This window comes from Phaseolus vulgaris, chromosome 11, assembly GCF_051622355.1.
Source record: "Phaseolus vulgaris cultivar YP4 chromosome 11, ASM5162235v1, whole genome shotgun sequence".
NCBI classification, from domain to species: Eukaryota; Viridiplantae; Streptophyta; class Magnoliopsida; order Fabales; family Fabaceae; genus Phaseolus; species Phaseolus vulgaris.
In genome coordinates this window covers 12,105,709-12,130,326 of record NC_143508.1, presented here as the reverse complement: position 1 = coordinate 12,130,326, position 24,618 = coordinate 12,105,709, and the positions used below count along the sequence as shown (strand labels likewise).

The window sequence follows — 24,618 nt, the reverse complement described above, 5'->3', positions numbered from 1 at the left end:
CTTCTCAATAGTTCTCTAGGCCCCAACCCTCATACGAGAACAACAACATTTTATAATATATAAATGGGTACAAAGTTAGACTTAAAATACACATCAGAATTATCTAGAGTATATCTTAACGAGAGTTTGTTGAGTTTATCAGGTCAACTTCTATCATGCTATTATGGACTATTCATAAATGTGTTGAAAATCTCACCTCAACTTGAGATGACATTTCATAGTATATAAATGAGTGCAAATCTTACCTTATAACTTTGTTTTATAAGATTGAATTAGACTTAATTTACTTCTTATAAAAGAAACATAATTTTTTATCATACGTGGAAAAGCACGTTTATGTTCCACTCCCAATCACGCTGTTAAAACAATGAAAATTGAGCAAGTGAGACATGCTGTAATAGTGTAAAAGACAACAATGGTGTATGTATATACAGAGACATTCTATTTTGTTTCGGAATTACTCGTCATTATTTGTCAACTATGCCTGATATATGTACTAAAAGAACTAATTGATTACAAAAGTTAACCATATAAAGCAAACCAATAATTTAGTCTTTAAATTTCTAACAATCCGTAGGATTAATAAATTAATTTTTTTTTCAAACTGTACATCTTTAATCAGTTGAATCTTTGAAAATGTAAAGCATAATAAATTGATCCTAAAATGAAAAAAAAAAAAATTATCTCTAAAATTATAAATTAGCAATCTTTTAACTCATTGAAATTATAATGAAAAAACGGTTCCTATTATAAATGATTGATTACACCTAGTTTTAATATACGAATCTCATATTTAACCCAATTAGTTTAAATAGTTTTAATAAAAGACATAATTAGTTTCAAGACAAAATTCCTTAATTTAAGAAATTGTTAAATTTTAGGAACATTTTTTTTATCATAAAGTAAAAGGACTAAATTGATACATAATGTACTATTATGATTTCGTTGATTTCAAAACGCATTTTTTTAACAAATTATTACACTTTCAAAAACTAAATTGGTGATTTGAAAGATTAGGTGTTCCATCCATACATATATAATAATTTAGTTTTATGAATTAAAATATTATATTTACAATAGAAAAATTAGGACCTTATTGCCTTACAATGAGCCCTTGACAAAGCCAAGAAACAATGCATGCATCCATCCCCTAGAGAGACATTATGTGCCAAAGGGGTCTAATCATCTCACTCCCTTCTTCAATAAATTAATTAGTCTTTTATTAGCTAAAAAATAATTAAAACAATAAATTATATAAGCATTCAACTTTTTAAAATATTTTCAGTATATATATATATATATATATATATATATATATATATATATATATATATAAGAGTCATACAAAGAAGAATAAGATTAAAAGATTCAAATCTTAATCTTATAAGATTTTTCGATTGAAATATATTTACGTGACATAAAAAAATTAGACGCAAAGTTTCAAAAACTACTCTTCAATCTTAAAAATATATATATTTCTCACCACAATCAACCAATAAAATATTAATGAGGTATAAGTTTTATAAAACTCTTGTATTAGAGAGTAAGACTCTTAAAAGTTTTAAAAATAATAAAACTGTTAGAATTCATAAAGATTAAATTAAATTATGATAGAATCACTTTTAAAATAGAAACACTCAACACAAAAATAAGAAAGAATGAAGTTTGTAACCTCTTAATAAAGAGAACTTACCCAAATGAATAATTTTTAAAAGAAGTACTCGTTTCCTAAACTTGAAGTACGATGTTTTTATGCTGTTATTAAGAGTCAAAGTTCAAAAAAAAAATGAACACATTAACAAATAGCATCAATTGGGTGCACCATTTTATGTTAGTTGATCCTTAACTAATAGTAAGAAATTCTTATGTAGTTAATTAATTTTTGTTATTCTCGTACAATTTTTTTTTTATCAACAATAACAAAAATATATAAATGCAAATTATTTTAAAGATGAATCCACCCTTATACATAGTTCAATATCTACAAGTAACCATCATACCAACAAATAAATACACTTTCCATACTAAAAATCGAGCAACTAATCACATACACTCTCCAAAAGTTCCAAATAGATTTATAGCCATAATGTCATTGTGTATAATTGTAGCTGGAATGTGTGAGTAGCTTTGAGACATTAATTCGTTCACACGGGGTTTGTTCTCTACGCAGGATTCAATTGCCTAAGTTTTAGGCAAAATCCAATTCTTGATTTTGATTTCTGCCAAAACTTAATCCCAAAAATCCGAGTTCCAAAATTTTCAAGAAATCACGTCTATATAGTGACGATGAGATCACAATTTTTTTTTAGTTCACCAACACTGTTTTTTCCCCAAAAGCAAGTTTTGAAAAGCTGCTACCTCTATTACCCAGAAGCCATGGCCACTAGTGACCTCAAAACCAACCTATTAAAAAGACAAAGAGGCCTCAAAATCTGTTTGTGTGTGTCCTCACTTTTGATCATCATTGTTGTGATTGCAATCATAATTTTTACCATCTTTAAGCCCAAGAACCCTGCTGTTTTCATCCACCCTCTTGACCTTGAACACTTTCAATTAGTCTCAGATTCAAGTAGAGCTCCATTGGGCATGGTGATCACAGTTGTGAACCCAAACTATGCAAGGTTCAAGCACAGAAATTGCAGTGGCTATCTTAAATATGGTGACAAGATTATAGCAGAAGTTCCCTTTGGGACAAGATCCTACCCTTCAAGAAGCACTACAAATCTGACCACTACTGCAGACATTGAGACTGAAAAATTGATAGAAGATCCAAACTTTTGGTCTGAAATTGAAGGTGGGATCTTCAATATGACAGCAGAGGCCAAACTTTCTGGGAAAGTGAGTATGGTGAAGATTATCAGTCTGAAGGCTAAGATTTATATCTCTTGTGTCATCTCTTTGAACATAACTGCTGTCCATGCTACTTCCACCTGCATCACCAAAATCAAGCTTTGATTCTTAATTCCAAAAGGAACTGTTTAAGATACATTACTTTAAAAATTACATTAAGATCATTTATCATTGATTTATATTCCATTCATACTTATGTTTATTATAATATTACAGTAGCTGCAATCAAGTGAAAAATTATTGGTTGATATATTAATAATAACAATACAATATTCAAATTAATTTATATTATTATTCTTGATGCTTTCATGTGTCAGAAAAATAGAGCAGAAAGCTAGAAGCACAAGTAGTGACAATCACAGTGGTGATACCTTTCTTATTCATTGTGCTCATTATCTCTTTTTATTCAAAAGCACACACAATCTCTGCTGCAAAAAAATTCCTCTGCAAAAAAAGAAAATACACACACACAAATATTAAATTAAATATATTTTTAGACACAAATAATTATATTTTTAATTATTAAATATATTAAAAATATTTTGTAACTATTAAATTTGATTCAATTTTGAATTTTTTTAAATTATTAACTATTAGATAACATTAAAAATTAAATTATTTAAATATATCTATATTAATGTTTTTTTCTGAAATATTTAAGACTTCACTAATATGTATTTTTGCAAAGTTTAATATTAAAGTTTTAAGTTTTAAGAAAAATAGGTTACAAAGTCAATTATTTTATCTAAATAAGGAAACTGGAATACATGAGAATTATTTTTATCAAAATGAGGTGTTTGGGAAATTAAAAAAAAAATCTATTAAAAATAATTCAAATGTCATATATTTTAATTTTATTGGTAAAATTACTTGTCCAAATTCAAGGTTAAGGAAGTAGTAAAAAATGTCTCTTTTAAAATTTTTACATTTAACTCCTCTTTTTTTCTTTCTAAACACACAAAATACAACATAGGTAAATTTTTTAAATAAATTATTTAAGTTCCTATAGAAATCCAATTTATATTTTTATTACTAATTTACATATATAAAATAAATAATAAGTTAATATTATTTGATTTTTTTCTATTTTCTTTCTCTATACTTATATTAATTCAAAATATTACTTTTACTAGAATTTGTGCATTTTATTTTAGATTTTTATATCGGTTTATTTAATAAATAAATAATTTTTTTATAATTATTAAAAAGGATGTAAACCTTTTTTTTTCTAATTTAACTAAATTGTTTTTAATAAAACAAAAACTGGAGTTGTTTTGCTTGTTACAATTTTGGACCAGACCAATTTTTATTTATTTTCTTTTTCTCTCATCAAGCTTTATTTGGACTGTTTCTTCCTACATCTCCATAATTCTTCTAGCACTCTCATAGGTCAGACAAAAAATCATTTTATTCTTAAGAAAATACATGATTCTATAATCTAAAAATGTATTTTTTCCTATTTACACACCTCCTGAATTGTATTGAAAATACCTTTCAGATGTGTATTTCTTTAAAAAAATAATTTTGGATTATAAAATCCAAAAGATATTCTTGAATAATATCTTCCAGATTCTATGATCCAAGAATTACCTTTTGATTTTATAATTTCGAATGTATTGTTTAACTCATTCTACATTATAAATCCGAAATATATTTCCTATAATCTAGAGTTTTCTAGTTCATTCATTTTAAAATAAAAAGGTATTTTTGGTATTTTAAAAGAGAATGGATACCAAAGGTATGAAATTATATAGGAAGAAACATCCCTTTATTTGTCCATTTAAGGCCTTTTGCATAAAAAAAAACTGATACCAACTATAAAAACCCTATATTTTACAAAGGCTATTTTCACCAATTTTTTCATCTCAAATGTTCTTTTACTTCTATATTCATCTAATTTCCTATATCAAATTTCACCCAATGCTGATATTGTATGAAGTTCTTCTTCAGTTAAAAAACACTTTTTTACTCTCAAACAATTTGAGTCTATAAATAGCGTTAGATCATACAAGAGGGAACTGAAAATCTTTTAAAAGGAGAAAATGTTGAAAATTAAAATATATTTATGTTTTTTTGCAACATGGTTCTTAAAAAAATAAATAAAAAATAATCAGTATTATTCATTGTTCACACACCCACAAAGATATTGATCATACTTTCCTTAATGAATATGAAGCAATTTCCACGAAGCTTTCTTTTTTCTTTTCTTTTCTCTTACTTTTTTGTTATAATATATTGATTTGGGCTTTGGGCTACCCGTGAAGATTGGATAGACTCCAGTTAACTTTCTGTTGTTATTTTCTTTCTCCACCTTCATTCATATCTTTTTTTTCCTCCATACTTTTTGTAAAAAAAATAATTTATCTTTTTTGAATTATATAATTTTTTTTTATAAAAGTTTTCATGTTAAGCATCACTATGCAACTTGACATCTCAGCTAGGCTGACACCTAAAGTAACAACAATCATCTGTCATCACATGAAAAAAGTATTATTAAGAAAAAAAAAATACAAAAATATGGGGGGACAAGACCAAAACTCACATGTTAACAAAAACGATACATAGGTAGACTATACCTATTCATAAAGAATTCTAAGAACAGACTAGATGGAAGTCTATTATACCAATGAAAAATACTTTATGAACTCTACAATTCAAAATACAAATCTACATATTATAAAATTTTCAAATGAAAAAAACAAACCCAGCATTTATTCTGAAGGGTACTTTTGGAGTTAAAAGAATGATGGAGGTGCAGGAAGAAACTGTGAAAGTGCAGGAAGAAAACGCCTTTCATTTTTTATGAACGTGTTGGGCCAAGCCCATTTTTACTAGAAAACCACATTTTAATTTTCGAAGTGAAATGAATTTATGAATCAGATTTCGGCTTGCTCAAACTATTTTTGTTTTCTTACCATCAAATTCTTTTGATATGTTTTAATAACTTTTATTTGTTGTATGCTATGAAATCGAATTCATAAAGATAAAGAGGACAATTCAGTTTAACAAAATTTTATCATGCCTTCTTTTTCTGTACACGAGAAAATACATAATTAATAAATATATAATAATGATTTCTTAACAAATATATACAATAATGTTAATGATATAATAATTTAAATTATAACAATGTAAATAAATAAGAAATACCATTTTTAACCAACTATTTCATGTTCATCCAATGTTTATTAATGATAAGGAGAAATTGTTATTTTATTTTCTTTATTTTATTGGATACAAATTGAAATAAAAAAATTATACATAAAAATAAAATATAAATTTTTTAATGTTGTTAGTCAATATTTCGTAATATTTATGAAAATTGTGAATTTTATCGTGCTACTATTTTAAATTGTACATTTTTTAAAAATATATAAATTATTCAAAATATTTATTATACAATATAAGAATTTAAATATTAGATAAATTTATTTAATAATTTCAATAACATTTAACTATACTATTAATAACAACCTATAACTATAAATAATAAAAATAAAAAAATAAAATTATAATATCAACAAAATATATAGTTATATAAAATAATAAATGTATATAATAATAAATATTATTTTCATAAATTTTAATATATTTAATAAATTTAACAAAAAATTCTTTTTTATTAAAAAATAACAGTAATTATGAATATTATATATTAAAAATAATAATTAACTCAAACCTACACACAAAAAATTACTATAATCCATTATTAAAATGAGTTTTAATAACAAGGATAAATTTGTAAACTTGTATTTTACACTTCTAAAATAATTTTTAAATTATCTCTTAACTATCACATCACTCACAAATTTCAATAAATCATTCTCATAAATTCATTATATCACCCCTCAATCCAAACAACCTTACACATTCTCACATCCTCGCTAATCCACTTCCTCTTGTCCCCCACAAATTCTACCTCAATCCAAACACAATATACAAGAGTGAGAGAAAAAAAAATAAAGGTAAATATACTATAGAAAATTAAGAGAAACACTATTAGTAAATTAGTAAAATTCTAGTGCTTTAACTACCATTACAAAGGTGAGGAAATGAGATATGTGTAGTGCTATTATAATTATTTTTGGTCAGTGAGATATCTTTAACCACATCTTATTTCTTTATTTGTCAATTTTATAATTGTTTTTTTGCCAATAAGGTATTTCTAACTCCATTTCTTTTATTATTTATCAGTTTTACAAGTATCATTGATTAGTAAGATCACTCAATTATCATTTTATTTATTTGTTAATTTTATATCCATCTTTTTTTTGTTTAATGAGTGCCATAATCTTACCTTATTTATATTTATTTGTTTATTTTATAATTATATTTTTTTTAATGAGGTTTCCCCCCTATTTTATTTATTAGTTAATTATTATTACTTGGTGAGTTGTTTCAAACCCATCTTATTTAATCTTTTTATCCACATAACTAATATACCTATATTTCTTAATTTTTAATATTTGTTATTCTTCTTGAATTGAAACATAACTATGATATAAATAGTCTAAAATTTTGAAAGAATAATAAGATCATTAAAAAATTAAAGATTTGATGGCATTGTAGTTGGATGTTTGACTTTGGGGATTCAAATGGATAAATATTACTCAAGATGAAATAATCTTGTATTATTTTATTAATCATGATAAATCTTATTTATATTTTACTAGTCACTGCAAAACTAATTTAAATATTTATATATAAAATAATATGAAATATATTGATGAAATTATAAAGGCGACATGATATATATGTATTATTTTGCTTTAATATTATATTATTGTACACAATATCTTTTTTTTCACTTCTTCATTTTTATCTATTACACATGTACTAGAAAAAAAAAAACTCTTAACATTAGTTATTTTTATATTTTACATCGGTTATAAAATTGATGTAGTTTCCACCAATATAAAAAAAAGGAATATGTTCTACATCGGTTAAAAACTGATATAATATATGCACATATTACAATGGTTATGAATATTAACCAATGTTGCAACTCTTGATAAAAGCAAAATAGAAAATGTTGAAAAGGACTTATTACATTGGTTATAAATTATAACTTATGTAATATATCTGCACACTAAAGAATATGAAAATTTATGCAAAAGAAATTACTAACCAAGAATTTGGGTGGTTTGCTTCACAATGACAAGATGAACAACTACGGTGAAAAAAATGTAGTCTAGAGGAAGAGGGTCTACAATGAAATTGTGGAAACAATTTGATAGACGTGAACATTATATACGAGGCAATAAAGAAGAAAAGCTCGCAAAGAACTACGAAGGTGACGATATGACTTGTTGTATTACAACAACTAAGGCTTGTAGTGTTGTAGTAGCGAAGATGAAGCAAAGAGTGTAACTTGTAGCAATGGAGATGAAATGTAAAACTACGCGATATGTGGACTTGAAGTGGTGGAGATGAAATACAAGATAAAGAAAAGAAGAAGAAACAATGCAGAAGAGTTTAAGAACAAAAGCGAGGACATGAATCTACATAACATATACAACCGATATGATATATGTTTGAGTTCATATTTTACACCAATTACTTGTGTAATCGATGTAATATCTTTTCAAGAATTTTTAATTTTACAAACGATTTTTATTTTATAATGATTTCAAACGATATAACACCTTAATGTAAAAATGAATTTCTCATTAGTGTACATTATAAAAATAAAAATATTAATTTAAATAAATGGAAGTAGCAAACTTTTCAAATTCATTCTCTATTGGAATAAAAATATAAAAGCCTAGATCATCTTACAAGGAACAATTATAGCCACTTTTTATCTCTCACTCACCATCCACGTCAACCTTTTAATCAATGTATTTCCTACTATAATATCAATGTATTAACAATAAAAAAAAATTGTAAATCACTACTTAAAAACTATTTATCAATAAAATTTTTAACTAATTAGATACCAATTTAAAAACTATTTATCAATAATATAAACTAATTTAAATATCAATAATTTTTTTAGTCTCTAAAATAATATTTAATTTAGTCAATACAATAACTAATATTTTTCAATTTTTAAAGATAATTTCTATTTAATAATTTTTTTTAATGAATATAACTTCTGTCTAATAAGAAAAATATATATGTACATGATATATATATATATATATATATATATATGAATTTTTATCTTATATCTTGGTGTTATTAATAAATTGTGTATAATAAAAAATAATATAAATATTATCTTTTAAAATATAATTAAATTAACTATTAGATTATATTAGAAAAAAATTACAATTATAATTTTAATATATATATATATAATATGGAAAAAAAATTGTAGAAGAAAAACGAATTAATTATCCTATCCTATCCGTTTTTACCAACTGATACTCATTTTACCATCTTTAGCAAGAACAAATAATACTGCATTAATAGTAAAAATGCATGTGAAAGTAAAACTGTTATACAGAATTATGAATACAATGTATTTTTTTTATGTATATTTAACTACATTTTCTCGTAAGTGACAAATACTATTTGGATATTATATTTTCAAACACCATCTAAAAAGTATAATGTGATATCAATTATAATAAATAGTTTTTTTTGTTAACATCTAAATATATTATCTTTGTTTTGTTTTAGTTGATCAATCTTATCATATATATTTAATGACGGTTACAAAATATATTAGTTGAGTAGTTGATGGGTGGAACTTGACACTTTCAAAATATAGAATTAGATTGTGGTACGAAAATTGGTGTTATAGAATAGAAAGAGGTAGTGAAAAGAGTATGTGGTCCAATCCAAAACTAATTAAGCACCTTTTTCGCCGTCCCAAAAGATTCGTGATTAGAACTTGATGGATAATACTCCTAATTATTCCCAGTTTATGCTTAGGTTGTTAGTTGCCGGCCATTAAAAAATTCAACTAAAAATATTCACACAAACCCTTAATTCAAATTGGAAAAATATTACTTTACATCAAATTAATAATCAAAAGACACAATTTAAATCATGATATAATATAATTTTAAAATTATTTTATCTTTTTTTATATAAAGTTTATATTTCAATAATATTTTTTTTCAATTGTAATCTAATGTAAAATTCACTCATTCAAATTTAATCACTATAAATCCATTATTTTATACATGCATTATTCAATCTCCCTATATAGTGTGTATTATATTGATGTATTGTACAAATACTAATGTGTTATTCTGGTACCCTGGGTATTGATTTCGTCATTGGGACAATTCACACTCTTTTCTATAGACCTTAAGAAAATGAAAATCTAACTTAACTTTAAAGTTCAATGATTGAGATTTTTTTAAATGCAAGTATAATGTGATAGTTAGAGTTTATTACATATATAAAAGTAAGACTTGAGTTTTATAACATCTTTCTATTTGAGTATGTTGATATGATATAAAAAAAAAAATTTATAATCTTAAACAACATAAGTCGTAAGAATATAAAATTGCTTTTTATCTTAGAAATATATGCTTATGTCAACAAGCAAATAAAATATTAATATGAGAGTGTAAGTCTTAACAATTAGATTCTTCAATTTGAGTAAAAAATGTAAAAGTCTTAAAGTGATGTCACTCAATGGAATCCAAAAAACGTTAAATTAAAATATCATAGAATAAGTATGCTCTAATAATAAAGAGGTTTTGGAAAAAAAAGTTAGATAGCCAAGTAAATGAATGTGTAATATTAAAGTAAGGATTAAGTAAAAATCTTATAGAGATTCTATATTACTTTTACATAAATGTTTAGATACGTTTTTATTCATGAAACTGTTGATTTTGGCTTAATCCCAAGTCCCACATCGGTGGGTTCATTGTTTGGGAAGGAGGTTTGAGGGTTATAAATTAAACTCTTCTCCTTCACTGTTATATATCCCAATTTGTAATATCTTCTCTCATAATAATAAAAGGGAGTTGTTTTTGCTGTGCTCGGAGATTAGGCTAAACAGGCCGAACTCCGTTAACAATTTTCGGGTGTGTTTTTCCTCTTTATCTCTTTTATTATTCCGCTTTATTTATTCAATATTATTTGTCGGGTAGCTCTGTTAGGGTTTTGTTTTAGTGGGAAAATTACCCGTTTTTCCCAACAAGTGGTATCAAGAGCCGAAGGTTCGCCTTGGGTTGTTTGAAATTATTTGTAATATTGAATATTATATTGTGAGTCTGTAATGGCAAATTCGGATCAAGAAGGGAAGGCTCTGCAAGATGCAAATGTTGCAGAAAGCAAAAGTGATGTGTTGATTGTCTCGCTTTCAGCATCATTGCATCCAGATGAGTGGATATTGGATTCAGGTTGTACCTATCATATGTGTCCCATTCGGGAATGGTTCTTTGATTTTCAAGAACTCGATGGCGGGAATGGTAGTGTTTTAATTTTGGTCCTTTGAAAAAATTTACTTGACTTTTAGTTTGTTTGAATATATTTTTAGTTTTTGTTTAAGTCTTTATTTTATTTTAATTATATATGTGTACATATATACGTATATTCTAACAACCCATAATTTACATATAACTATTACAATACCGGTTCTACATATTTCTATACAAGCTTACAGTTTTTCAAAATATTCCTAATACGTGATTAGGACATATAGAAATACAAATATTTACAATATAAGTTTCTCAATCAACGCCTTAAAACTCTTCTGATCCTCAGACACCTGTAAGGTCATCCTCGTGTACGTAGTACAGTCATCGCAGTTCAAATACAGCAAGAAAAGCAAGGGTAAGCTAGTGAAAATAGAATTTTATAATATACGCAATTAAATCAAAAGAGAAAACCAAGTTACATGATCAATTTCTCAAATTATTCAACTTTCTTCTTCAAATCCCAACATTAAAACAATCACATAGATCTCACATGGATCTCCACATTCAAGATATTCAACAAACAACGTCTTCCGGAAGACCCGTATTAAGTAAGTCCTACCAGAGACTAACACCTGATCCAAAGATTACCAGCGAATCCAACAGAAAGGATCAGGGTAAGTTCAATACAACCCAAGTCGTGCATCTCATATGTCACGGTGTGCATGAACTCCTCCATCAGCTTTTCACCACCTGATATCTTAGTCTATGTGACTTAGATCATCAGTGAAGCTTGGAGATCTCTGTTACCACATAGGCATCAATACTTAATACACATCAAACATCAGCCCATACATTATCCCAAATGTATGAATTCAATTCCACACCATTCCATCATACAATATCATTCCAAATACGATCCACAACATTCAAAATTTTATTTGACATAAAAAAAATAACACTTTAATACTAAATCATCAAAACCGAATATTTCCACAAATTTAAATAATATATAAACAAACAATCCAATATATATAAACACACGACATCCCTGCAAGAGAAATTTAATATTGGGACCACGTCCCTTCCACATCCAGATCTTCTAGCCTAGGGTTCTATTAAAATATAAATTTAGCTTCCCTTACCTCAATTGCTTGCTTTCCAAGCAACTTTTAGAATTTTATTCCCCACCGTTTAGATAAGCTTCAAGATTTACGGGCCTAATGCAAATTATCCAAACAGAACAAAAATTCAGTATATAATAGAATAAGTTGAGAGGATTAAACTTCTCAACTGACCCCACCAAAATTGATGACTAAATCCTAAGGAAAAACAGAGAACACAGAATATTTAGAGTAAAAATGAACTTACTCTGTTTGAAAATCTGATCGGGTAGAAATGTTCCTTAACTCCTCTGCTACAGCGTGGTATGATCAAATTCTAAAATAGATGAGGTATGAAGTGAGAAATTAAGAGAGAAGGGAGAAGAGAGAAGTTGGTAGAGAGAGAAAGTGGTTTGGAAGAATGAAGAAGAAAGTGATAGTGTGGGCACACTCTTTCTGCTTTTTATAAAAAAAAGTGTCGTTACATTATCTCTAACTACAAAAATTTTCGTCCTCGAAAATGAACTTACCAAGAAAGAGATTAGGGTATGATGCTCGTATCACCTCTTCAATTTCCCAAGTGGAATCTCCAGAGGTGAGATCCCACAATACTTTCACCATGGGAATACTTCTTCCACGAAGTTGTTTCACTTGTGAATCTAAAATTCTGATTGGCTTCACTTGAAACGACAAATTTTCTTTGACCTGGATGGAATCAGACTCTAGAATGTGGCTAGGATCAGGTACATACTTTCTTAGTTGGGATACATGGAAAATATTGTGAATGTTAGCTAAAGAAGGAGGCAAAGCAATTTCATAAGCCACAGGGCCTATTCTCCTGAGAATTTGATAAGGTCCTATGAACTTAGGAGTCAATTTCTTGGATTTTAGTGCTCTTCCTACACCATTGAATGGTGTAACTCTTAAAAAGACATGTTCACCTGCAGAGAATTCTAAAGGTCTTCTTCTTTGATCTGCATTAGATTTTTGCCTGCTGAGAGATGTTTTCAATCTTTCTTGAATCATTTTGACTTTCTCATTGGTTTGTTGTATTAATTCTGGTCCAATTAACACACTTTCACCATCCTGAAACCAGCACAGAGGTGTCCTGCACTTTCTTCCATACAATGCCTCGAAAGGAGCCATTCCTATGCTAGCTTGGTAACTGTTATTGTAAGTGAACTCTACCAAAGGTAGAATTTCATCCCAACTGCCCAAATGATCTAACACACAAGTCCTAAGCAAATCCTCTAACGACTGGATAGTTCTCTCTGATTGTCCATCAGTCTGAGGATGATATGCTGAACTAAGTCTGAGTTTAGTCCCCAAAGCTTCTTGAAGCGTTTGCCAGAATCTGGAGGTGAATCTGGGATCTCTATCTGAAACTATGCTGGAGGGTACACCATGCAATATGACTATTTCATCTATGTAAATCTGAGCCAACTTCCGCATAGAGATTCTCAAGTCTATAGGTAGGAAGTGTGTCGTCTTTGTCAACCTGTCCACTATGACCCAAACAGAGTCATGCTTCCTCAAAGTACGTGGTAAGTGGGTAACAAAATCCATTGAGATACTATCCCACTTCCACACTGGAATGTCTAACGAAGTTAACATGCCTCCAGGTCGTTGATGTTCAATCTTTGATTTCTGACAAGTCAAACAAGCAGCTACAAACTTAGCTACATCATTCTTCAGGCCATGCCACCAATAAGACTTCTTGAGATCTTGATACATCTTGGTCATTCCTGGATGTAAACTGAGTTTGCTTTTATGACCTTCAGATAACACTGTTTGCTTTAGTTCATTATCCTCTGGTATGCATATTCTATTTTTGAATCTCAAAATACCATCCACTCCTAAAGAGAAGTCTTTAGCTTTGTCAATATTTAATAAGCCCATGAAGTTCTTCAATTTTGAATCTTCCAACTGCTTCTCCTTCACCTTCTCCAGAAATTCATTAGTTATAACAAGGGTATTACAACTAATGCAATTTGAAGACATGGAAACCTCCAAATTCATACCCCTGAAATCTTCAATCAATGCTAACTCTCTAATCATAAGCGAAGACATTTGTATCTTTTTACGACTCAACGCATCTGCAACAACATTTGCCTCCCCAGGATGATATATTAGCTGGAAATCATAGTCTTTTAAAAATTCAATCCATCTCCTTTGCCTCATATTTAACTCCTTCTGATCAAACAAATACTTCAAGCTTTTATGATCACTAAACACATTAAAACTAACTCCGTAAAGAAAATGTCTCCATATTTTTAAAGCAAAGACAACTGATGCCAGTTCTAGATCATGAGTTGGATAATTTCTTTCATGCACCTTTAATTGACGAGAAGCGTAGGCAACAACTTTCTTATTCTGCATCAGAACACAACCCAATCCCTGATAGGAAGCATCACATAAAACTTCAAAAGACTGATTGGTATCAGGGATTGTCAATACAGGAGCATTAGTCAACCTTCTTTTCAACTCTTCAAAACTTCTCTCACATTGTTCAGTCCATGCAAAAGGATGATCTTTTCTAGTCAATTGGGTCAAAGGGGCCACTATTTTAGAAAAACCTTCTATAAATCTTCTGTAATATCCTGCTAACCCGACAAAGCTTCTAATTTCAGTAACTGTTTTAGGACGTTCCCACTGAAGTACAACCTCCACTTTAGAAGGATCTACTGATATTCCCTGTGCAGAGATGACATGTCCTAAAAATTGTATTTCTGACATCCAGAAGTCACATTTTGAAAGTTTAGCATATAACTGTTTTTCTCTCAAAATGTTAAGGACGGTTCTAAGATGTTCTGCATGTTCTTCCCTTGTACGAGAATAGATCAAGATATCATCTATGAACACTACCACAAACTTATCAAGAAAAGGTCTGAATATCCGATTCATATAATCCATGAAAATAGCTGGAGCATTAGTCACCCCAAATGGCATAACCAGAAATTCATAGTGACCATACCTTGATCTAAAAGCAGTCTTCTGAACATCTTCCACTTTCACTGAAATTTGGTGATAACCTGAGCGCAGATCTATCTTAGAAAAGACAACTGCCCCATGCAACTGATCCATTAAGTCATCAATTCTAGGAAGAGGATATTTATTCTTTATTGTCAACTTGTTTAATTGTCTGTAATCTATGCATAGACGTGACGAACCATCTTTCTTCTTCACTAAAAGCACTGGAGCTCCCCATGGAGAAACACTAGGTCAAATGAATTGCTTTTCCAATAAGTCTTCTAGTTGTTTCTTCAATTCAGCTAACTCCGCTGGTGCCATCCGATATGGAGAAATTGACACAGGGCCTGCTCCGGGAATCAAGTCTATTGCAAACTCTATCTCTCTTTTAGGTGGAAGTCTAGGAATCTCATAAGGAAATACATCCATAAACTCCTGAACTACAGACATATCTTTTTGTACTTTATCAGTAACTATAGAACAAGCCAAGAGCATAAAACATTCTGCACCTTCTTGTATCTCTCTCTCAAACTTATGAGCTGAGATAATCTACATTCCTTCTAATTTAGGGAAAATTAACTTCTTCCGACCACAATCTATAAGGATATGATTAGCAGACAACCAATCCATTCCCAATATAACCTCCAAATCTTTTAGAGGTATACAAATCATGTTGATTTTGTATCTCTGCCCATCTATAATTACTGGACACTCAGCACACGTGGAAGAAGTTACTATAATACCTTCTGTTGGTGTAGATACCACCAACTCAAATTCTAATTCTCGGACTGGCAACTTAAGTTTCTTAGCACAATCAAAAGATATAAAAGAATGGGTTGCCCCAGAATCAAACAATAAAGATAACTGTGTTCCAAGGATAGAACAAATACCTCTAACAAGGTTATCAGACTGTGAAGCTTCAGCTCCACTTATAGCAAAAACTCTGCCAGCAGCTTTGGGTTTTTGATTAGTATTTTGTTGTACTTGCTGCACTCCGCCAGAATTTGGAGCTCCCACTTGGACACGACAGTCTTTTGTTGCATGACCATACCTGTGACATCTATCACATGTCACATTTGACACTGGATGAGGGCAAAATCTAACAACATGTGGCCCACCGCATCTAAAACATTTGAAACTAGGTGGTGATTGAGAACTGGGTCTTCCACTGCTATAAGATTGAGGTTTGAAATAAGGTTTCTTTCTATCTTCATATTTAGGCATGCTTTTAGAAGGTCCTCCCACTTGAGGCTTAGCAAGTCTGCTACTATTCTTCAAACTCTCCACTAGTTTTGCTTTCTCCACTAGAGCAGGGAAATCTCTAATGGACATAGGAATCACCACTTCTTTAAGCTCTTGCTTCAACCCAAACTTAAATTTTCTACATCTCCAAGCCTCAGTCATGGTCTGGGTGTAGAATCTAGCTAGGTGTTTGAACCTAGTAGCATATTCAGTGACCGAAAGATTTCCTTGTTCCAACTGCATGAGTTCAATTTCTTTTGCATACCTGACACTATCAGGAAAATACTCCTCTAGGAATCTTACTTTGAAGTTCTCCCAAGTAGCATCTTCACCTTTGTCTTCCATCATTTGCTTCATGCCTATCCACCAAAACTCAGCTTCTTCAATAAGCATATAGATGGCATAAGATAACTTTCTCTCTTCAGGGCATTGAGTAGCTTCAAAGATTCTTTCTATGTCTCTCACCCACTGGTCTGCTCCATCTGGATTTACCTTGCCATTAAATTTGGGTAGATAGTGTCTCATAAAATCCTCCAGACTAAAAGTATGGGGTTGTTGATGAAGCTGAGATGCTTCTGCTGCTAATCTAGCTGTTTCTAATTGATGAAGGGCGGCCTGATGCTGTTGTGCCATAGTAGCACTTTGTTGTTGCAAGGCTGTTGCCATCATCTCTATTGCCCGAGCTAAGTTGGGCATATCTACTGGTGGAGGAGGAGTAGGTGGTCTACGTGCCATCTACTAAGCACATAAAGAATTGGGTTAGAAATTACTAAAATTTCCAACTACATCTTTAAGACAAATTAACTTCAAAGAAATAATCATACGAAACAGGTAAAAACCAATCAAAACTTATCTCTAAAATGTACTCTAGCTATTTAGAATTAAGATAGAAAATAATCTTGATCTAGTCATGAGTGTGCACCCTCACCACTCTATCAAGATTCTTTTCATTCTTAATACTTTCATCTTTATTCATAACAATTAACTTGACTCAAACACAAAAAAGATTTCAAGAAAAAAAAAAACTTTGTCAAACATCTTATTAGAAACTTTTAACTAAGTCTTGAGGCTAGACGTAACCAAAAATCTACACGCAAGAGAAACATAATAAACCCACTACCCTCAGGTTATCCTAAGGATGAACCGCTCTGATACCATTAAATGTAACAACCCATAATTTACATATAACTATTACAATACCGGTTCTACATATTTCTATACAAGCTTACAGTTTTTCAAAATATTCCTAATACGTGATTAGGACATATAGAAATACAAATATTTACAATATAAGTTTCTTAATCAACGCCTTAAAACTCTTTTGATCCTCAGACACCTGTAAGGTCATCCTCGTGTACGTAGTACAGTCATCGCAGTTCAAATACAGCAAGAAAAGCAAGGGTAAGCTAGTGAAAATAGAATTTTATAATATACGCAATTAAATCAAAAGAGAAAACCAAGTTACATGATCAATTTCTCAAATTATTCAACTTTCTTCTTCAAATCCCAACATTAAAACAATCACATAGATCTCACATGGATCTCCACATTCAAGATATTCAACAAACAACGTCTTCCGGAAGACCCGTATTAAGTAAGTCCTACCAGAGACTAACACCTGATCCAAAGATTACCAGCGAATCCAATAGAAAGGATCAGGGTAAGTTCAATACAATCCAAGCCGTGCATCTCATATGTCACGGTGTGCATGAACTCCTCCATCAGCTTCTCACCACCTGATATCTTAGTCTATGTGACTTAGATCATCAGTGAAGCTTGGAGATCTCTGTTACCACATAGGCATCAATACTTAATACACATCAAACATCAGCCCATACACTATCCCAAATGTATGAATTCAATTCCACACCATTCCATCATACAATATCATTCCAAATACGATCCACAACATTCAAAATTTTATTTGACATAAAAAAAAATAACACTTTAATACTAAATCATCAAAACCGAATATTTCCACAAATTTAAATAATATATAAACAAACAATCCAATATATATAAACACACAACATCCCTGCAAGAGAAATTTAATATTGGGACCACGTCCCTTCCACATCCAGATCTTCTAGCCTAGGGTTCTATTAAAATATAAATTTAGCTTCCCTTACCTCAATTGCTTGCTTTCCAAGCAACTTTTAGAATTTTATTCCCACCGTTTGGATAAGCTTCAAGATTTACGGGCCTAATGCAAATTATCCAAACAGAATAAAAATTCAGTATATAATAGAATAAGTTGAGAGGATTAAACTTCTCAACTGACCCCACCAAAATTGATGACTAAATTCTAAGGAAAAACAGAGAACACAGGATATTTAGAGTAAAAATGAACTTACTCTGTTTGAAAATCTGATCGGGTAGAAATGTTCCTTAACTCCTCTGCTACAGCGTGGTATGATCAAATTCTAAAATAGATGAGGTATGAAATGAGAAATTAAGAGAGAAGAGAGATGAGAGAAGTTGGTAGAGAGAAAAAGTGGTTTGGAAGAATGAAGAAGAAAGTGATAGTGTGGGCACACTCTTTCTGCTTTTTATAAAAAAAAGTGCCGTTACATATGTGTCCTAATTTTGTTTAATAATGTTATTTACTTTATTTTAATTATATATGTGTGCGCTATTATAATAATTATACATTAAAAGATGAAAAAATATTATATTAAAATGGAGAAAATAAGTTAATATTAATCTTACTATAAATTAAGAGATAGAAAATGTATTTGTTCTTTCTTACATGTTTAAAGGTTATAAAACAACTATTTTCATTTAATAAAATAATTAATCTATTTGCAAGCTACATATATTTTTTATTATTCATTTCAAGCTGATATAAATAAAAGATTAGTGTGGATTTACAGTTTCAGAGGGTAAGTATGTAAATAAAAGAGGAAAAAAAACAAAGGTTAAAAAGCATGAAATAGAATCATCAACTCTTGTAAAAGAATGTTATTTCACGTCTCTCAAAACACAAACCAAATGAAAGAATGTTACATCAGAGACCTTAAAATACAATCCACAACATGGACTTTCTTTATGTAGCAAAAATTTAATACTTCTGATATTTTGACAAACCACAACAAATATTAATATTTGTAATAAAAAAAAACTTTTGATGAAAATACACACAAAACGCAAGAAGTTAGATTTTTTTTTTCAAAATTAACAAAATTATGAATTTCTATAAATGATTAAAATTCTTATGACTTTCTTTTCCATTTCACTACATGAACTTGAGTTCAACATTTATAAATTACTTTTCTCAACTTAACTTTCAAAATTTCAACTCAAATTTATGTTTGTATATTTATACTACGAAGTAGACTTTAAGGTGAGGTTTGTATCCATTTATATACTACTAAACGTCCTTATCTCTAGTTAATGTGAAATCTCTAAAATTATGAATTTCTATAAATGATTAAAATTCTTATGACTTCCTTTTCCATTTCACTACATGAACTTGAGTTCAACATTTATAAATTACTTTTCTCAACTTAACTTTCAAAATTTCAACTCAAATTTATGTTTGTATATTTATACTACGAAGTAGACTTTAAGGTGAGGTTTGTATCCATTTATATACTACTAAACGTCCTTATCTCTAGTTAATGTGAAATCTCTAAAATTATGAATTTCTATAAATGATTAAAATTCTTATGACTTCCTTTTCCATTTCACTACATGAACTTGAGTTCAACATTTATAAATTACTTTTCTCAACTTAACTTTCAAAATTTCAACTCAAATTTATGTTTGTATATTTATACTACGAAGTAGACTTCAACTTAACTTTCAAAATTTCAACTCAAATTTATGTTTGTATATTTATACTACGAAGTAGACTTTAAGGTGAGGTTTGTACCCATTTATATACTACTAAACGTCCTTATATCTAGTTAATGTGAAATCTCTAAAATTTTTTTTTGAAATTTGGAATTTATTGAATAAGAAAATTATTTTTTGTTTTACAAGTTGAGTGTTTTTAGGTGGTGTTTCTTTCTCTATTCTCCTCATTTTGGACATTAAAAATAATGAATACAGTAAAAGTGTGACATCATTATCTGCTACTGCTACAACTTCGTCTTCAACCAAACCTTTCTATGAGTGGCAGTTTCACCAAATAAATATTGCAAGAAAAAGGGAATAGAAAAGGACGAAGATGGGAATAGAAGTTATACATATAAACAAGAAAAGTGGAGGTTCTGCAACCATGTAGTGAGGTAATATCAATTTTAAAGATACTAACAATAACACCATCAACATTACTGTTAAACTTGTGTAGTCTCTTAATTACTAAGATCACACATCAATTAGAGATAAATTTTAGTAGTATATAAATAAGTATAAACCTCATCTTATAAATGTGAGTTTTATATAATTAAATTATACTTAAATTTCATTCTTAATAATTTACTAAGTAATCAAAGTCCAATTTTACCATTATCACATAACCTTGGTTTTTTTAGTACATTTTAACTTCTTCCGTGAAATTTTACCACTTAAATTTGTTGAAATTCATAACGTAATTATACTATGGACTTTACACTCCATTTGATGAATATGCGTCATAACTTTGTATTTTCAATTTTTTTAAATCAATAAGAGAATATACTATAGTGTTAGAGAATGTGATGCCTACACTGAGTGTCTCAATCTAGATTATAAAGTCATACATAACTCTTTTTAGACAAAATTTATCGAGAAGATTCAACAAAATGAGAATTGATCAAAATTATATAAGAAATTAATACCATTTTTAATTCAAAACTTTAGTTTTATATTATTTTATTTATATGGTATTCAATTTTATTTTTAATTAGTATCACACTCAAACTCATATTTAAATTCCCCACATTAAAAAGATTAAAAATTGTATAAAAGTACTAGTAGTTAATGTGACGAGAAAACACAAGATAAAAATATTATATAAACACTATGAGCAAGTAACACTGATGGTGACTGCATAGTTTACTGCATTCACGGGGACAAAGGAACATGTTTAGTACAGAAATGGAGAAGCAAAGGAGCAATAGAAAATTATGAATAGAATCTGGGAAGTGAAATGCATAGACAGTGGTGGTGGTAGTTAGCATGGGTGGGGGAGGTGTACTTTGAAAACTAAGGGCTTTCGTGTGCCTTCTGCATCTTCTTTGCTTCTTCTTTCGTTTGGCGGCCACGCCACCGAAAATCACGCGGACATGTCACATTGCTGGTATCTCGTACACACTGTTCATGCTTCTTTTTTCTTCTCTCTATCTTCTTCTAAACCTGGTACCAATTTTCATCATCAAAACTAATCATTAATACCATAGAATATTATATAACTTTCTATAATTTAAGTAATTTATTAACTTTTATATTACCTTAAAACCTAAAAGTCAAACCATCAATAATTTATATATTTTCATAATAATGTAAACTTCATTTGCAAATGTCGGTCGGTATACAGCTACTATACTTATACTCATGTACTAATTAGTATATTTTTAACTGAATATGTATAAAATTTCTTTTTTATTTTGTATTCTAATTATAAATTGTCATTTATGATAAAATTATTTATTGATGATAATAACTTTTAAGGTTATATATATAGTCATTTTCAATTAAGTTTTGGTTATGAGTGAATAGTGCAAATCAATTTTACACCGTCATTCCATCATAAATTATATCTGATATGACTTTTAAATAATTATTATAAATATTTAATAAATTTATATTATATAAAAATTTATGATTATTAAATGATAATATAAAATTATTTTACACTTTTGAGAAACAACATCTTATTTATGTTTAATTATTTTTTTAGTTACTTTATTTATGTTTAGTTATTTTTTTAGTCTTTATATTAAGAATCAAAATTCAATTCAACTTATTAGATGAATATCAATGGAGGGAGGACGTGCTTCCTAACCAAAGATTTTCTTTTGGGAAGTTGTTTTGGAGACCAAGCTGTGTTGAGGAGTATTTTTTGGCTGTGGAGAAAATTAAGATTTTTGGTTTTGTTTGGAAAGGGTGCGCAAGTTTTGGAGGGTGAAGGTCAATGCATTTTGTGATGCATAACCTGTTATGGAGTTGCAATGGGAGAGGTGCTAGAAATCATAGATTTTCATGGTCTTCATGTTTATTTTTGCTTAGCGTATTATGCTTAGTTTTTAAGTTAGGAAAATAGGTTTGGGAATATTGTATAACTCTTTAGACACCTTAGAGGTCCCGTTTTATTTATTTATTTATTTATTGTTGATAAAAATAAAGATGATAAATATGATCTCATATAATATTTTAGGTTTATAGTTGTAATTACTTTTGCAATTGTAACTGTTTTATCAGTTATAACTGCTCTGAGTTATAACCATAAGTTATGACTGCTCTATCAGTTTCTATTATTATTTTTTATCTTTTATCTTTTTATGTGTTATATAAATATAGTATTCAATAATGTAAGTGAATAACAATTATTGATTAATAAAATATATCATTTTTTCTCTCTCTTTTCTCTTCTTTCTCTATATGAGATATATAAAACTAATATGGTATCAGAGCTTTTAGGAGCTCTGGGCCATCTCATTTGTTTCTTTATCTTGCTCATTACTTTTTCACCATGACAAGTCAAACCCTAAATCACCTTACTAATCCCTCAAATCCATACTATCTCAGCATCAATGAAAATCCTGCCATGGTTATCGTTCCTTCCCTGTTAACCAAGAACAATTATCATGATACTGATAACAATGATATGAACAAGGTGTTGATGAATATTGTGATTGATCCACGAAACAATGTAAGATATGGTAGAGGCAGAGGTAGCAATTATAATGGACGAGGCGGAAAGGAAAATAATTTTTGTTTTTGTACGTATTGTGGATGAAATAATCATATAGTGGATACATGTTATCATAAATATGGTTTCCCATGAGGTTACAAATTCAAGCCAGGAGCAACAACATCTGCTCATACAACTGCATCCGTTAATGCTCAAAAAGATGTTATTCCTTCCGAGGCTAATTTCCCCAATTTTAACATTCAGAATTTTCAAGAACAGTAAAACAGTTTAATGGCTTTGATCCAACAATCATCTCGTCAAACTCTTGCTTTGAATCATATGAGTACGTCCCAAATCAATTCAGCCAAATCAAGTAATTTTTCTAATCACTGGGTATTAGACACAGGGGTCACATATCATATATGCTACGATAAAAATATTTTCTTCTCCATTCATAATATTTCGCCTATCCTAGTCTCTTTACCTAACGAAAGTCAATTAAGAGTTAATCAGTCTGGTATAGTTCAAATATCTCCCTTACTCATTTTGACTAGTGTTTTATATGTATCTTCATTTCATGTCAAATTGTTTTTTGTTTCTAATTTAACCACAAATCACAATTGTTTAACCATTTTTCAACCTTTTATTTCTTTCATTATTCAAACTCAACCATGGAGAGTGATTGGTACATCAGAGAGATCACACAACCTTTATCAATTGAGGACTTCTAGTATCCATCAGGTGTCACAAACAAAAATTGGGACGAGTAGACTTGACAATGAGAGTTCGTGCCTTCCAAATAATGCTGCCAACATCAATAAATCTTGTGTACATATTGATAATGCTAAACTTTGGCATTTTCCTATATGTACTCTAGTTTATTTGAAGTATCCAAATGGTGTAACGCCTTCGACTTATTGGGAGGTTGAAAATTTTTCTTCATATTACTCAAATATTTCTATAGGTTCCGTTCATCCTTATGATACATGTCATTTTGCTAAACAAAAGCGACTACCTTTTCCTTTTAGTTCTACTAAATCAACTAAATTTTTTGATTTGCTTTATGTTGATATACGAGGTCCTTTTAATCATGTTTCTGTTGAAGAGTAGATAATTTTACCCGATATACATGGATTTGTTTAATGAAAACTAAAGCTGAAACACGCGCACATTTACAAAGTTTCATCAATATGAGTGAAAATCAATTTAACTATCATTTGAAAGTATTAAGAAGTGATAATGACCTATGGCCTTGAGTTCCTCGTGACTGATTTCTTTAATAGAAAAGGGATGTTTCGTCAAACTAGTTGTGTGGAAACTCCACAACAAAATAGTATTGTTGAACGCAAAC

The 24,618-nt window shown here is 29.3% G+C and overlaps 1 protein-coding gene across 1 annotated transcript; it reads left to right on the top strand.

Moving 5' to 3' along the window:
• Positions 1-2,042: 2,042 nt before the first annotated feature.
• On the top strand, positions 2,043-3,141 carry LOC137826284 (uncharacterized). Its single transcript, XM_068632198.2, has one exon. It carries the CDS (start codon positions 2,287-2,289, stop codon positions 2,953-2,955), a length of 669 nt encoding a protein of 222 aa, XP_068488299.1. The 5' UTR covers positions 2,043-2,286; the 3' UTR covers positions 2,956-3,141.
• Positions 3,142-24,618: the final 21,477 nt, after the last annotated feature.